The sequence below is a fragment of the Prionailurus viverrinus genome, chromosome B1 (genome assembly GCF_022837055.1).
Source record: "Prionailurus viverrinus isolate Anna chromosome B1, UM_Priviv_1.0, whole genome shotgun sequence".
Classification (NCBI taxonomy): domain Eukaryota; kingdom Metazoa; phylum Chordata; class Mammalia; order Carnivora; family Felidae; genus Prionailurus; species Prionailurus viverrinus.
In genome coordinates, this window is record NC_062564.1 from 76,018,349 (window position 1) to 76,031,846 (window position 13,498).

The 13,498-nt window shown below is 44.6% G+C and overlaps 1 protein-coding gene across 4 annotated transcripts in view; it reads right to left on the reverse strand.

Annotated features, from left to right (window-relative positions):
- The window catches only part of FHIP1A (FHF complex subunit HOOK interacting protein 1A), a 259,379-nt gene that overhangs the window by 18,836 nt on the left and 227,045 nt on the right, over positions 1-13,498 (reverse strand). For all 4 annotated transcript variants that reach the window (XM_047857314.1, XM_047857315.1, XM_047857316.1 and 1 more), the window contains 3 exons: positions 12,042-12,209; positions 10,802-10,881; positions 1,726-1,916 (listed from right to left, as the gene is read on the reverse strand). In XM_047857314.1, coding sequence (XP_047713270.1) covers positions 1,726-1,916; positions 10,802-10,881; positions 12,042-12,209 — 439 coding nt within the window. The remainder of the gene's footprint in view (positions 1-1,725; positions 1,917-10,801; positions 10,882-12,041; positions 12,210-13,498) is intronic.

Below are 13,498 nucleotides of genomic sequence, written 5' to 3' on the forward strand. Positions count from 1 at the left end.
GAATCATTCTTGAAACAACTTTCTTGGTAAATAAAAAAAGACATCAGTTGTCAAATATGTTCTAAAAAATGACTATTGGTAGGAAAATAGAAGATATCTTGAATAGTTTACCTAATAGGAAAATACATTTAAAATAACTTGTACTGCCAAGTAAATTATTAATTTCCATGATCACTGTATATTTATTTAAAGACCAAGAATACAACCACCTTAATTTGTAACAATTACATCTACACCAAACACCCTGATATTTCCCTGGTCAAGTAGCCCAGCTCTGAGAGAAAATATACTTTATCTAACAGGATGGTGCCTGGATAGACAGGATGATATTGTTTGGGGGGGATATCAGAATACACACTGGAAATACCGGGGTCAGTACCAGGGTTGGACTCTTTCCTAGCGGTCACAGGAAAGGCAGAACGTTCCTGAACTGAAATAGCCTTCTGGCCACCGAAGATGAACAAATGCCCCCTTGTTTCAGCTGCCTGCCAGAGGGCCAAGGTTGATATAGGTGACCATTTAAATTTTACCTGTGCAGGGCCTGGGTGACTCACAGTCAACTGAGCATTGACTCTTGATTTCAGCTCAGGTCATGATCCCAGGGTCCTGGGATGGAGCCCCACGTGGGGTTTTACGCTGAGGGTGGAGCCTGCTTCCGAGTCTCTCTCCCTCTGCCCCTCCCTGCTGCTTGCACACTCCATGTCTCTCAATAAATAAATAAATTTTACTTGTACAAGATCAACTGTAACTGGCAAATAGCACGAGTACTATAACTCCTATTAAAACCAACAACAACAACAACAAAACAAAACCAGAGTATTTATTTAAAAACAAATAAAACCCTCGGAGTTACCTGGGTGGCTCAGTCAGTGAAGCATCTGACTCTGCAACTCTTGATTTTGGCTGAGGTGATGATCTCATGATTCCTGGGAACAAGCTTTTCCCCGCACTCCTCGGCTCCCACCCCGTGCTGTCAGCATGGACCCTGCTTGGGATTGATTCTCTCTCTCTCTCTCTCTCTCTCTCTCTCTCTCTGCCCCTCCCCCACCTGAGTGAATACTCTCTTCTCTATCAAAATAAATAAATAAACTAAAAAAAAAACAAAAAAACCTAAGTAGGTCAACAAAATGAATCAGATATTGTTGCCACATCACAAATTTCAAGCTTTATGATGATATATTATTGGCAGGCAAGCACGCACAAAGGGTCATCTTAGAAATTAGAATAAGGACTAATTCTATCTTAGCTACAACCATCTCCACATCTCTACCCCCATTTTGTTTAAAAAGACATGGTGGCACATATTTTCATATATGTACTCTGAGGATGCCACTAAAGCCTGGTCAAAATAAAGGTCTGGTGGGTGGTGCCTGGGTGGCTCAGTCGGTTAAGCATCCAACTTCGGCTCAGGTCATGACCTCGTGGTTCATGAGTTCGAGCCCCACATCGGGCTCTGTGCTGACAGCTCGGAGCATGGAGCCTGCTTCGGATTCTGTGTGTCTCTCTCTCTGCCCCTCCCCAGCTCTGTCTCTCTCTCTAAAATAAATAAACATTTAAAAAAATTTTATAAGACGAAGCAGAAAAGACCCTCCCCGAGTCATTCATAAATGAAATGGGGCTCACTGCATTATTCCCTGTCTACCCAAAGAGACACATATCCAGAGGAGGAATGGCATCTGGCATCCTTTTTGTTTAAGGATTATTCACTAGGTGAGTTCCTTTTACCTGAACTATCATGCGTACACTTTGACCAGAGAATATAGTCCCTCTCCTGGTTCCCAAGAGTCAGGGTGATCCCGCTGGAGCAGCAGACGGGGGTCAGGGCGAGCAGCTTGGCCGCAGAAACAGAGTAACAGTCTCTCTCCTTCACGGCCCACCTCTGACTCAGCATCATGTGGTTGCAAGGGATCAGATACCTGTAACGACAACACGGCTGCATTCAGTGTCTGCCACATCCACTCCCATCGGGACTCGTCATGGCCCAAGGTGGACGCATGATGCATCCTCTCCCCACTCTCGAGCCAGCCATCCTACCAGCCCCGGGGCTCACTCGCTTGCCTAAAACCTGCAGAGGGCTTCCTTCTTCTGGCAGAACCACCCCCTTGCAGAGGGCCCTCACGCTGCAACCTTCACGAACTGCCTCCTCTCTCACCGGGTCTGCTATCGCTCTGCCTCCATGTCTGCACCCACGGTAACCCTCACTAGGAATGTGCTCCCCGTTCCCTGCCTCACCGATGTCTTGTCATCCTGCAAGGTCCAGCTTCTCTGGGAAGGCTTCCGGGGCTTCCTGCTCCAAGACAGAGCTACTCCCGCCCTCCACTACACTCACCGCCCTCTCCTAAAGCACGGGTACCTAGACTCACAATTATTTCAGCGTCTCAGAACACTCGGACACTCAGTACAACGTGCTACCAGAGCAGGGGACTTCTTTAACAGTGTGGTTTCATAGTCCCAGAAACTCTGGCTCGTAGTGGATGCCGAATGACCACAGCCGCACGAAAAGGCAAAAGACCCACTCCACAGTGCAAACTCCCTCTCGTACTCTCGTGGTTGACCCTGAGAAAATATGGCGGCGAGAGGTATTCTGGTCACCAGTTCCAACATGGGAGCTGGGGACAGGGAGAAGGGGTGTCCCAACACCAACAAGCCAGCAAAGCTCTAGGCACCAGCAGGGTGTCCTTCAATTCAACTCAATTCTGACCATATCTACCTGGAGATAGCGTCCACAGGTGAAGGGTTCGGTCCTACATGACTGTTGCCCACATACACACACTTCAGATGACCACTGCAGGCCAAGGTTATCACCTGTGCTTCTGACCAACCTGCTATAAATGGGAGGTTCCAACAACCTCCTTGGATATCAAATAATACGCTGCAGTGGCTCACCGAACTCAGAACAACATTTTACTTCCTGGATCACCAGTTTATTACAAAGGGATATAACTGGGGAACAGTCAGATGGTGGAGATGCATAGGGCAGGGTGTGGGGGAAGGGCGCAGACCTTCCATGCTCTCTCCGAGGGTATTGTTCTCCCCACATCTCTGTGTGTTCAACAACCTGGAAGGTTTCTGAACCCGGTCCTTTTGGATTTTTATGGAGGCTCTATTACAGAGACACGGTTGATTAAGTCACTGGCTGTTGGTGACTGATTTAACCCGGGAGGTCAGGGGAGTAGGACCAAGAGTTGTAAGTAAGTTGTAAGTAACCGTCTAATCACATGGTTGGGTCTCCTGGCAACCAGCCTCCATCCCCAGGTTTGGGTCCTGGAGTGGCCTTATCAACATAACAAACACATCTTTGTTCTTCTCAGCATGTAGGAAATTCCAAGGGTTTTAGGAGGTCTGTGCCAGACACAGGACAGGACAGGGACCAAATATGTATTTCTTTTATAAATCACAACTTCACAGTGGCCAAGGCCTCACCAAGGAACACTAGGCCCCACTGCACACAAAATGCTTTCCGTGGGTGATCAAAAATACCGGAGTATCACTATGAACCTAGAGATAAGAAAATCTGGGCAATCAGTTCTGACACTCTGGGAGCACATCCACGGGCTTCACAGGTGGAATAAAGTTTGTTTAAATGGTTGACACTCTTAACGGGGGGCGGGGGGGGCAATAATACTGTTCCTTTAAACAAAGACGGAAAAAAACGGGACGGAGGCAGCATTCCAGAGCCAGAGCCAAGTGTCACTCGTACACAGGGGCCAATTCCCGAAGACCTGAGCCATGATCTTCAATAAACCAGAATGTTTTTGTTTCTGTTTTTTGCTTTTGAGAAAGAGGCAGTACAGAAGAAAACAAGCTATGATGAAGGATTCGGTGAAAAAGATAGAAGTACAACTTTCAGGGTGTGTCTGGAGGCCTGAGAACAACTAAGCTGTGTCTCCCACTTCCTGTTGATCCAAATGAGGAAGGTACGTTTACATTAATGACTGACCAACGGCAAGAGCCTGAGTCGAGGAGGAAAAAAGACTGAATTCTTTTCATGGTGCTTTACATGAACGATCTTAATAACTTTCACAGTGTGAAACAAGTTTGCCACTTAGCCCTCCCATTCCCCAAAGAACCACCACACCATTCTTCAAGTACTCTGCCAGAGGCTCCTAGTCTCTTCTCCCCCACACCCACGGGCATATAATCCACACACTCCTGAAGCCTAAACTTGGAATCACCGAGATCCAGACATTCCCCGCAGGTCTGATGTGGTGGCATCGACTTTCATAAATTCAAGTGTATGAATATCAAAGGTCATAAAAACAAAAAGGAAAGAGAGGAGGACAATATGGGCAAGGTGACAGGTCTGTTCTAATTCTTGGCCCAGCTCTGGGGTCTTGATCCGAGCACTAGCGGAGAAGAAACAGAAGTTGTAGGTTGAGGCACCAGGGTGGCTCAGTCAGTTAAGCTTCTGACTTCGGCTCAGGTCATCATCTCACAGTTTGTGAGTTCAAGCCCTGCGTCAGGCTCTGTGCTGACAGCTTAGAGCCTGGAGCCTGCTTCGTATTTCCTCTGTCTCTCTCTCTCTCTCTCTCTCTGTGTCTCTGTGTCTCTCTCAAAAATAAACAAATATTTTAAAAAAGAAGCTGTAGGTAGCAAAATGAAGGAGGTCTTTTCACAAGGATCTCTGTGAGCAGAGATGCTTTGGTGACAGACAATGATGCAGAGGAGAGAGGCTTTCTCCCACTTGTCTACACAGGGCACAGCTCTGGCCCTGAGGGCACAAGGGAAGGCAGTGCTGAGCCAGCACCTCAGCACCTCTGCGCTCTCAGGTGGGGACCAGGCAGGGGCAGAGGGAGACAGCACCAACCAAAGGGGCCTCACCAGGCACTGCTGTGGCAACTGTGGTGGTGGACACACTTGCCTGTGACCATGGGTTAAGACCCCTCCCTAAGGCCAAGTTCTTAGTTGACAGGTGAAGGCCAGAAGACCCAGGAAAACATCGTGTGGTTGTTGAGATGGACTGTTCTCATCTCACTGGCTGGTGAGGCCTAGGGAAACTCATATCACATAGGATTTATTATCTCCTTATTTTGATCATTAATTATTTAAGAAAGAAACTGCTTCAATGCTTTGATACACTGCAGGAACTTGATGACTGCTTACAGCTCCAACCAAGCATATTTCATGATTTAAGTTGATATACATAGATTTCTGCTCTTTGTTTGAAGCATTTTTTAGAAACGGAACAGTGGATCAAACCTAATAAAGCTATTTATCAAATATCACCAGTGGGTAGCTGGAAATTATATTAGAATAAAGAGTAATTGGGAATTTGCAACTTTGCAAACACATATTTTCAGCAGAAACTAAGAATTTTCTTCTGAGTAAATCAAATAAACAGATTCCCTATAGGCTGAAGCAGAGGTTTTATCAAATCAAAAAGAGGCGGGGTGGGGGGGGGGGCCTGGGTGGCTCAGTCAGTGAGGTGTCTGACTCCCGATTTCAGCTCAGGTCATGATCTCACAGGACATGAGTCTGAGCTCTGCTTTGGGCTCTGTGCTGACAGCCCAGAGCCTGCTTGGGATTCTCTCTCTCTCTCTCTCTCTCCCTCTCTCTCTGCCCCTCCCCCCTGTGCGTTCTCAAAATAAAGAAAGTTAAAAAAAAATTGGAAATGGGGAGTGAGTTCACATAAATAACCCCTCCCTCGTATTCACAGTGCTTCCACAGCACCTCTGAAATGAAGGATCATCCCAGAGGGAAGAGTGGGAAAACCATGCATTGACCCTCTGTCTTCCCATCCCTTACAGGGAAAGATTAGGAACAGAATGAATGTCAGAAGCTGCCCTAATGTCAAATATCAAAATGAAGTGGCTGTCGATAAGAGAAAAATCACTCCAGAATTTGTCCTCAAACCATCTTTTCATTTATACTACACATACTTTGTCTGGAGGCTTTTATTTAAATTCAAAAGCAGTAAAAATAACCAGAAACTAAGAAATTTCTGATTTTAGAGATCCAGATTACTCAAAGTCGTCCTACGACACAGCAGGGGGAAAAAATGATATCGTCCATATTGTCCTCTCTTTTTTTCGTTATTTCCCCAACCCTTCGCACCCCTTGGCCCACTGTCCCTCTCCCTGGCTCTCACTCATTGACGTGAAGCATCCTTGCGTCTGAAACAGTTCAGTGACAGCCAATCAATAACAAAGCACACACATTGCCTACTGCTACACTGACAACACGAGCGAAACAAAGCAGTACAATGAAGTAGGTAAGGTGTTTCTATGAGATGACAAGAACCTCAATAACGCACCGAGAGGCAAAAATCTACAAAGCAACATCAGTAAATTTCAAAAAGATTGTTTTCCAAAGACATTCTGACTGTACTTTTCCTAGCCATCTTCCCCTAGGCTGGCTTGCCTTTTTTTTCCCCCTGCTCTCCTCCAGACACCTAGCTCCCATGCAGGATGGAAATGTTTCTCAAGTGGACACACAGCAACGCACTTTGCTCTCCAAGCAAAACATCCTCTAATTGAACACAACAGGCAACGCAATTCAAGAACCTGACGACGGACCAGCACTTCCGGAAAAAATGCCCCAACCAGAATATTCAGAAACGGCATTCAGGGTAGTAAGCAATTAAATTTTGCCTAAACTGGCAAGTGCCAGGAATATGGGGGTGATCTGTCACCTCACTGCTTATCAGCATTTCCTGCCTGCCTCTGGCCTATTCTATGTCACATCCATGCAGGCGGACAGTTTCTCCTTGGTTTTCTGCTCACTAAAATAGCCTCTCTTTTGGGGGTACCTTATTTCAAGTTACGGCTCCTGATTATTACGCTAACCGTAAGAAATATATCACTTACGAATGGATTATCACTTTGCAATATCAGTATTTAGTAGTATTTGGATTGCAACAAAAATGGACATATAGTTATTATTTATCACATAACAAATAAGTTCAATTCGGTGGACTCACATAATCTCGACTGCTCTACTGCCTCTCAGCCCCACACGTTTATCATGTGCGTTCGTTCGAACCACTATAGTGGCAATAACAAAAAGGACAGATTATAAATCTGTGTTTTATGTCCCTGAAGATAAAGTTTAAATGACTAGAAGAATAAGGATTTTGCGTTGTCTTTGCTTTTGTACAGATTCTAAATCAGAAAAGACAACGTTTTCATTAGTTTAGGATGTATTTTCCAGGAAATTCTCCTCCCTTCGATTTGTGTAGTATGTTACAGCGTTTCAAAAACACTTTTCAGATAGCCCCACACTTGACTCTCCCAAACATCTTAGTATGAGCTAGAAATTCCAAAAATAGAATAGGTCAAGTCAGCAGTTCACTCTCCTTCTAATGGGATCTGTTACACTTTATCAATTTAACCACCGTCATTCACAGCCTTGTTTTCATAATTTTAATCTCTTTACCTCTTTCTGCTGCAAATGTAGTAACTTCTTCCATTCTATCTCCTAGTTCACTAATTCTCTCTTTCTCTCTTAATCTGTGTCCCACATGCTATTTACCCAAACCCCTGATTTTTCATTGTAATAATTACAGCTTTTACTTCTAAGAGTTCTGATTGGTTCTTGAAATCTGTCTCTCATTTTTGCATGATCACAGAAACACCATTTCTTTAACAGAAAATAACAAGTGTTGGCAAGGATGTGGAGACACTGGAGCCCTCGTGCACTGTTGGTGGGCATGTAAAAGGGTGCAGCTATTATGCAAAACAGTAAAAAACTTAAAATAGAGTTACCATGTGATCCAGCCATCCCACTTCTGGGTAGATCGCCCACAAGAATTGAAAGCAGGGTGTTGAAGAGAGGTATCTGTACTCCTAAGCTCCTAGAAGCATTATTCACAACAGCCAAAGAGCGGAAGCAACCCAAAACGTCCATCACCAGACATATGGAGAAACACAATGTGGTATATATAAACAGTGGGATATTATTCAGTCCTAAAAAGGAAGGAAATCCTGACACATGCAACAACATGAAGACAAAATGAAAAGTGATAAAGTTCAGGCACCAAAAAAAGGGTATGATTCCACCTAAGGGAGGTATCTAGAGAGTAGTCAAATTCAGAGAGACAGAAAGTAGGAGAGTAGCTTCCTGAGGCCGGAGGAGGGAGACATGGTGAATTAGTGTTTAGTGGGACACAGTGTTCCTGTTGCAAGGTGGAAACATTTCTGGAGATGGATGGCAGCAACGGCTGCACCACAATGTGAATGTATTTAATACCATTCATTGAACTGTATGGTTGCGATGGCAAATTTTATGTTCTGTGTATGTTATGACAATTAAATATAATTTAAAATGGGGGGGGGGACCTGGCAGTTCAGAGGGCAGAGACCAGGAAGCTGAGGGTTCCCGCGAGTCTGCTGTGTACCTGACTTCCGTGTATATTCTCCATTCGCTCATGGATTCCCCCAGGCAATGAGGTAGAATTCGAAATAAATTGGGGCGCCTGGGTGGCTCAGTCCACTGAGCGTCTGACTCTTGATTTTCACTCAGGTCATGGTCCCAGGGTCATAGGATCAAGCCCCACATCCAAGCTCCACACTGAGCATGAAGCCCACTTGGGGGCTTCCCTCTCTCCTTCTCTCCCTCTCTCTCCCTCTCCCTCCCCCACCCCCCGCTGCCCCTCTCACACTCTCTCTCTCTTAAAAAAAAAAGAAAAAGAAAGTATTACATAAAGGGCAACTATCATTGTATTATCGCCATCATCCTCATTAAAGAAACAAGGAAAATGCTTGGGCTTAGAGAGCCTAAGACCAGGTAGTTATGTGGGATTTGGCTTCCATCAACCTATTCAGAATCTTCGACGCGTGCCCTTCAGGCACTTTGCTGGGAAACGATTAGCCCTGACTTGGATATGGAAATATCTCAACCATGAACCAATTTCTCCCCCTTCACGTGGCACATGACTGGGTCTCAAAAGCAGCTAACACGATCTCTGAGGGCGGTGTTTAGCACAACGAGCACCGCACCGCATCCCGCGTAGACCAAAGGTGATGGAGGAGTTGTCCCCAGCTGGGCCACACGTGATGAGGTGGCTGGGAGGGGAAAGGCTCTGCACATCCCCAGCAGGGCCAGGCTTCCAGGGAGGCTGAAAAAGACAGCTGCATTTCATGCCCCCAGCGAAGCAGCCTTTAGGAATTTGACACTTAAATATAATCAGGTTTTACCGTGGTGGGAAGCAAAGTGTGGTTTGGGGCAGTAAGAAAGGCTTTAACAAGTTGCTCTGAGGGATTCCGTTCAGGCCTTGCTAATGCATCTGTCACGTCAGCAGACACCTAACGGGAGGCTGAAGCAATCCTTTTAGGATGGGATGTTCTACTCAAAATATTCTAGCCAGACTACCCAGGCTCTCCCTTCGTGATCAGATTTGTTCTTTGCCAGTGCCTTAAGATTAGTGACTGATGACCTAATCTAAACCTCTAGAAAGTCCAAAAACTCTTTTTAAAGTAAGAAAATTAATAAGTGATCTACTTCCCCACGAAATGATAACTCTGTGAGGCGTCCACCATGATGCCACCATCCACCTCTTCCAGCCTGGTTTTGGTTTTGGTTTTTTTATCGCTCCCATTTGCAGATAAACCAGTGACCACTGGTTCTCAAAATCAGCCATGCATCAGAATCCCCTGGAGAGTTAGTTAGAACACAGCTTGCCAGGCCCCACCCACCCCCTGAGTCAGCACATCTGGGAAAAGACCAAGAATCTGCATTTCTAACCCGTTCCTGGGTGAAGCCTCTCCTCTTGTTCCCCGACCACTTCGCCACCCCCTTACTTGTCCACAGCTACCACGCTGGAAATGCTAACGCAGCCACTTGGAATGTCCTCTTCTCGTAATTCTACTCACGTTGTATCAAAACCCCACTGGTGACCAGAGGTGGTCCAAGTCTCCTCCTCTTCCCCTGTCCTAGGCTTCTTCTCCCGCTATTCCCAAGGAGGAGGTCACACAAAGGGTCAGAACGTCCTCAAAGGAATCAAAGGAAGGAGGAGGCAGGAAGGCGTGCCAGACGACCCTGGCTGACTTGTTCCTTTTTGTTTCCATACCCCGAGAGGGGAGTGTGGGAGCACAAAGCCTAGCCACCTCCCCCTCTCTCCCTTCACAAAGCAGATGCTTCCCTTGGGGACCCCCACAGGAGAGGCAGAGTTGGGCCAAGGTGGGATTAGGTGTTCCTGAGCCCCCTGCCAAATGACCACATTAACAGCATCCTAACAGCAGTTCGCTTTGACTCCTGACACCTGCCTTCAAATACTAGCCAATTCCCCAAACCTTTCTCACCTGTCCCTCCGAACGTCCTACCTGCTCCACCTTGTTTAGAAGTCCTTTTCAATCCCTCTACCCCATGCCCTACTCTCTTCTGAACTGTACACGGAAAGTACTCATTAAATATTTACTGAATTGAATTGAAACATACTTATGGGTCAGAGAGAGCATGCTGTAGGTGTAACATTAGGAAAGCAAGAGTCATAAAAATTATATATCAATAGCATTTCATATTTGGAAAAGTTGTTTCCAGTAACACAGGCCTCTAAAAGTGTACTTCAGGAGAAAGACATTCAGCCGCAGAACAGGAAAGCCTTCATAGTCTGAAAATTTCCAAACATCCTATCTGTTATTTCCAGGAACATATTTATAATACAACGTATTTAGCCCCGTAAATACTCTTAATAGGAAAACTAAAATTAACCTTGGGAAATGATACAGAAATTAGATTGATATTCCTGATCATTTTTTCCCGTAGAAGCATGGCTCCTACATGGCTTATATGACCCAAAGAAAAATATAATAGCAATAGTACATATTGAGTTTTTCTTTAAAGAGAACAAAAGAGGGCAACTCACCTTAGAACTAGCTGTAACATCACATCTTCACAATGTAAACCGATGAGAGTTCTAAACAATGCCAGGGACACCACACAGAGCTGGGAAGCAAAAAACACACATTCTATTTCAGATATTGGAAGGATAGCTCTACTCCCCACAGATGGAAAATAAATCAGAATTACAAAATAAAATGGCCTCTTTTTTTAGCAGCTTTGATAAAAACATGCTGCTTCCCGAGAGAATGTGTGTTAAGGCCTTTAGTTCTCCTACAGGATTTGATTAGAAAGCCTATGTCTAGGGGCGCCTGGGTGGCTTAGTCAGTTAAGCGTCCGACTTCGGCTCAGGTCATGATCTCACAGTTCGTGAGTTCGAGCCCCGTGTCGGGCTCTGTGCTGACAGCTCAGAGCCTGGAGCCTGCTTCACATTCTGTGTCTCCCTCTCTCTCTGCCCCTTCCCTGCTCATGCTCTGTCTCTCTCTGTCTCAAAAATAAATAAACATTTAAGAAAGCCTATGTCTAGAATGATGCCATAATGCAGAATGACCCTCCTACAAAATGCCTGTGCTCTTATTTCCAACTTTTAAAGATCCACATAAACGTGCTCCTACAACTCCCCAACACACATACACACACACAGGAGCGCGCGCGCGTGCGCGCACACACGCGCTCTCCTGCTTGGCATTTATTTTCCCAAGTTATTTTCAAATATGACATTGGTTATTTACAAGACAGGGCTAACAGAAAATTGCAGGTACCCTGGCCAGCTCCCCAACTAGAGTGTTTAGCCCCATGCCTCAGCTCCTTTGGGCTTGTCTCTTGGCTTTGGGGCAAACATTCTCCTTGGTTCCATTTTCAGTAGTGCTGAGAGTATGATAATACAGTTTTCTAAGAAGTTCATTCAAAACCAAGAATTCCTTTGATCTCTAATTTCCAAAAAGGAAAGGTAAACAGCCAAATAGGGAAGATACCTACAGGTGAATTATAAAATCATTGTACCCTTTCGAGAGTAAGCTTTCATCATTTCATCAGAGCACTTAAGTAATTTTTTGTACCAGGGAGTAATTCCTAGTCTGTGTTCTAGACAGGACGGACCTAAAACCTGGTCAATGAAATCCATAATGGTGTCATAAAAATAATAGCTACAAGAAAAAGCAGGGGAGGGGGGATTAGAGAAAAAATATTCATCATTAATCCCCAAAACAAACTCTCCTGAAATTTGTTCTGAGTTATAAAGTCCCTTCCTCTGGGGTTCACCTTACCCGAAATGGGGTGTTGATTCGGCTTGTGAGAGTATCTAGGATGTGGACATTCTCGTGCTGGTGCAACAGGATAAAACGGAGGAAGATCTCGAGTAATGCTGGCTCGGAGATACTACGCAGGAAAAGGTCCAGATATGCAGTTGTGGTCATGACCTCCTCCACAGTCACCTGGGACCAACGACAGAGTGAGCATAGGCGAGCATCCTCTCGATGCTGTGATACATGCTTCCCCAAAGGCCCCTGGCCTCACCGTAGTGACCCCATCAAGGCAAGGACATGCCAACCACGAGAACACGCTTCAGAGCTTCATCTGAAGCCTATAACCTATTCACATCCCACAATACCACATGCTGATTCCGCCCTTTAATTCAGTAACGGAAAAGCAAGGACATAAAAAAGCAATTCAAGTGTTCTGACAACTCTAATCATCAAATGCAGTTCAAATACCATAAAGATTTTAGTGTGTAACCACAAAGGGGGGCGGGGGGGAAGATAATGTAAAGTATCTACATGGTCAATAAAGGATTAATTAGAAAGCTCAATATAACTGTTTCATCATTAGTCATCCAATAAATATTTATTAGACTTGCTATGTACCAGGAGCTAGAACCATAAGAACACATTTTCTGTCCAGGAAGATGGGTGTGTGTATGTATGTATATATGTAAGAGGTACAGATACAAAGTAATGCAGATGTTCAGGTATGTTCCTGGAAAGTTGTAAGTCAAATTTTTATAACTGAATAATATACGTAAAGTGTTATTTATAAAGTGCTATAAGAGTTTACCACTTATAAAGTAACCGCCTTTTTTTTTTATAATACAAATTAGTATTTTCTACGTGGTGTGATTATCCCAAGCAGTAAAATGTCTGTCTTTCAGGGAATATAAAACTCTCAAGAGTCAAGTTTTTCAAAGTGCTGAGGATTTGGTGCTTAAAGCATTCAAATTTTAATTTTAAGCATTTTGATAGGGAATATTTTAAGAACTCGGATAGATTTCTTTGTCTTCCTAAAAAGCAAAGTACAACAGCTCTTGATGAACAGGGGTCATCAATTGTCTGACTGTAGAACAGAAATACCCAAACTGGGGTGCATGGAAATCACGAGGTAAACAGTTCCAAACTTCAGATTCCAGCTCTATCCCCTAGAAATCTCAGCAATCTCCCCTGCCATGAGTCTAATGCACCTGACGCTAAACAGATGGGGAGGCTTTTTGAGTGGTTACATCTTTCTCTTTTCCAGTTTTTCATTTCTTTCTTCCTTTCTTCCAAAGTATTAACTGTCACTTTATGATACTGTTGTTGGTCATTCCTTTTATAATACACTCTTCTCCTTGTAATGTTCTGTCTTCAAAATCAGTTTAGAAACCAGATCAGCAAATCTGATATCTGAGTATAGATAGGCCCCATGTGGATGCATCTGTACATAAAGGCTTAAACTGTTTTCATATATTTTC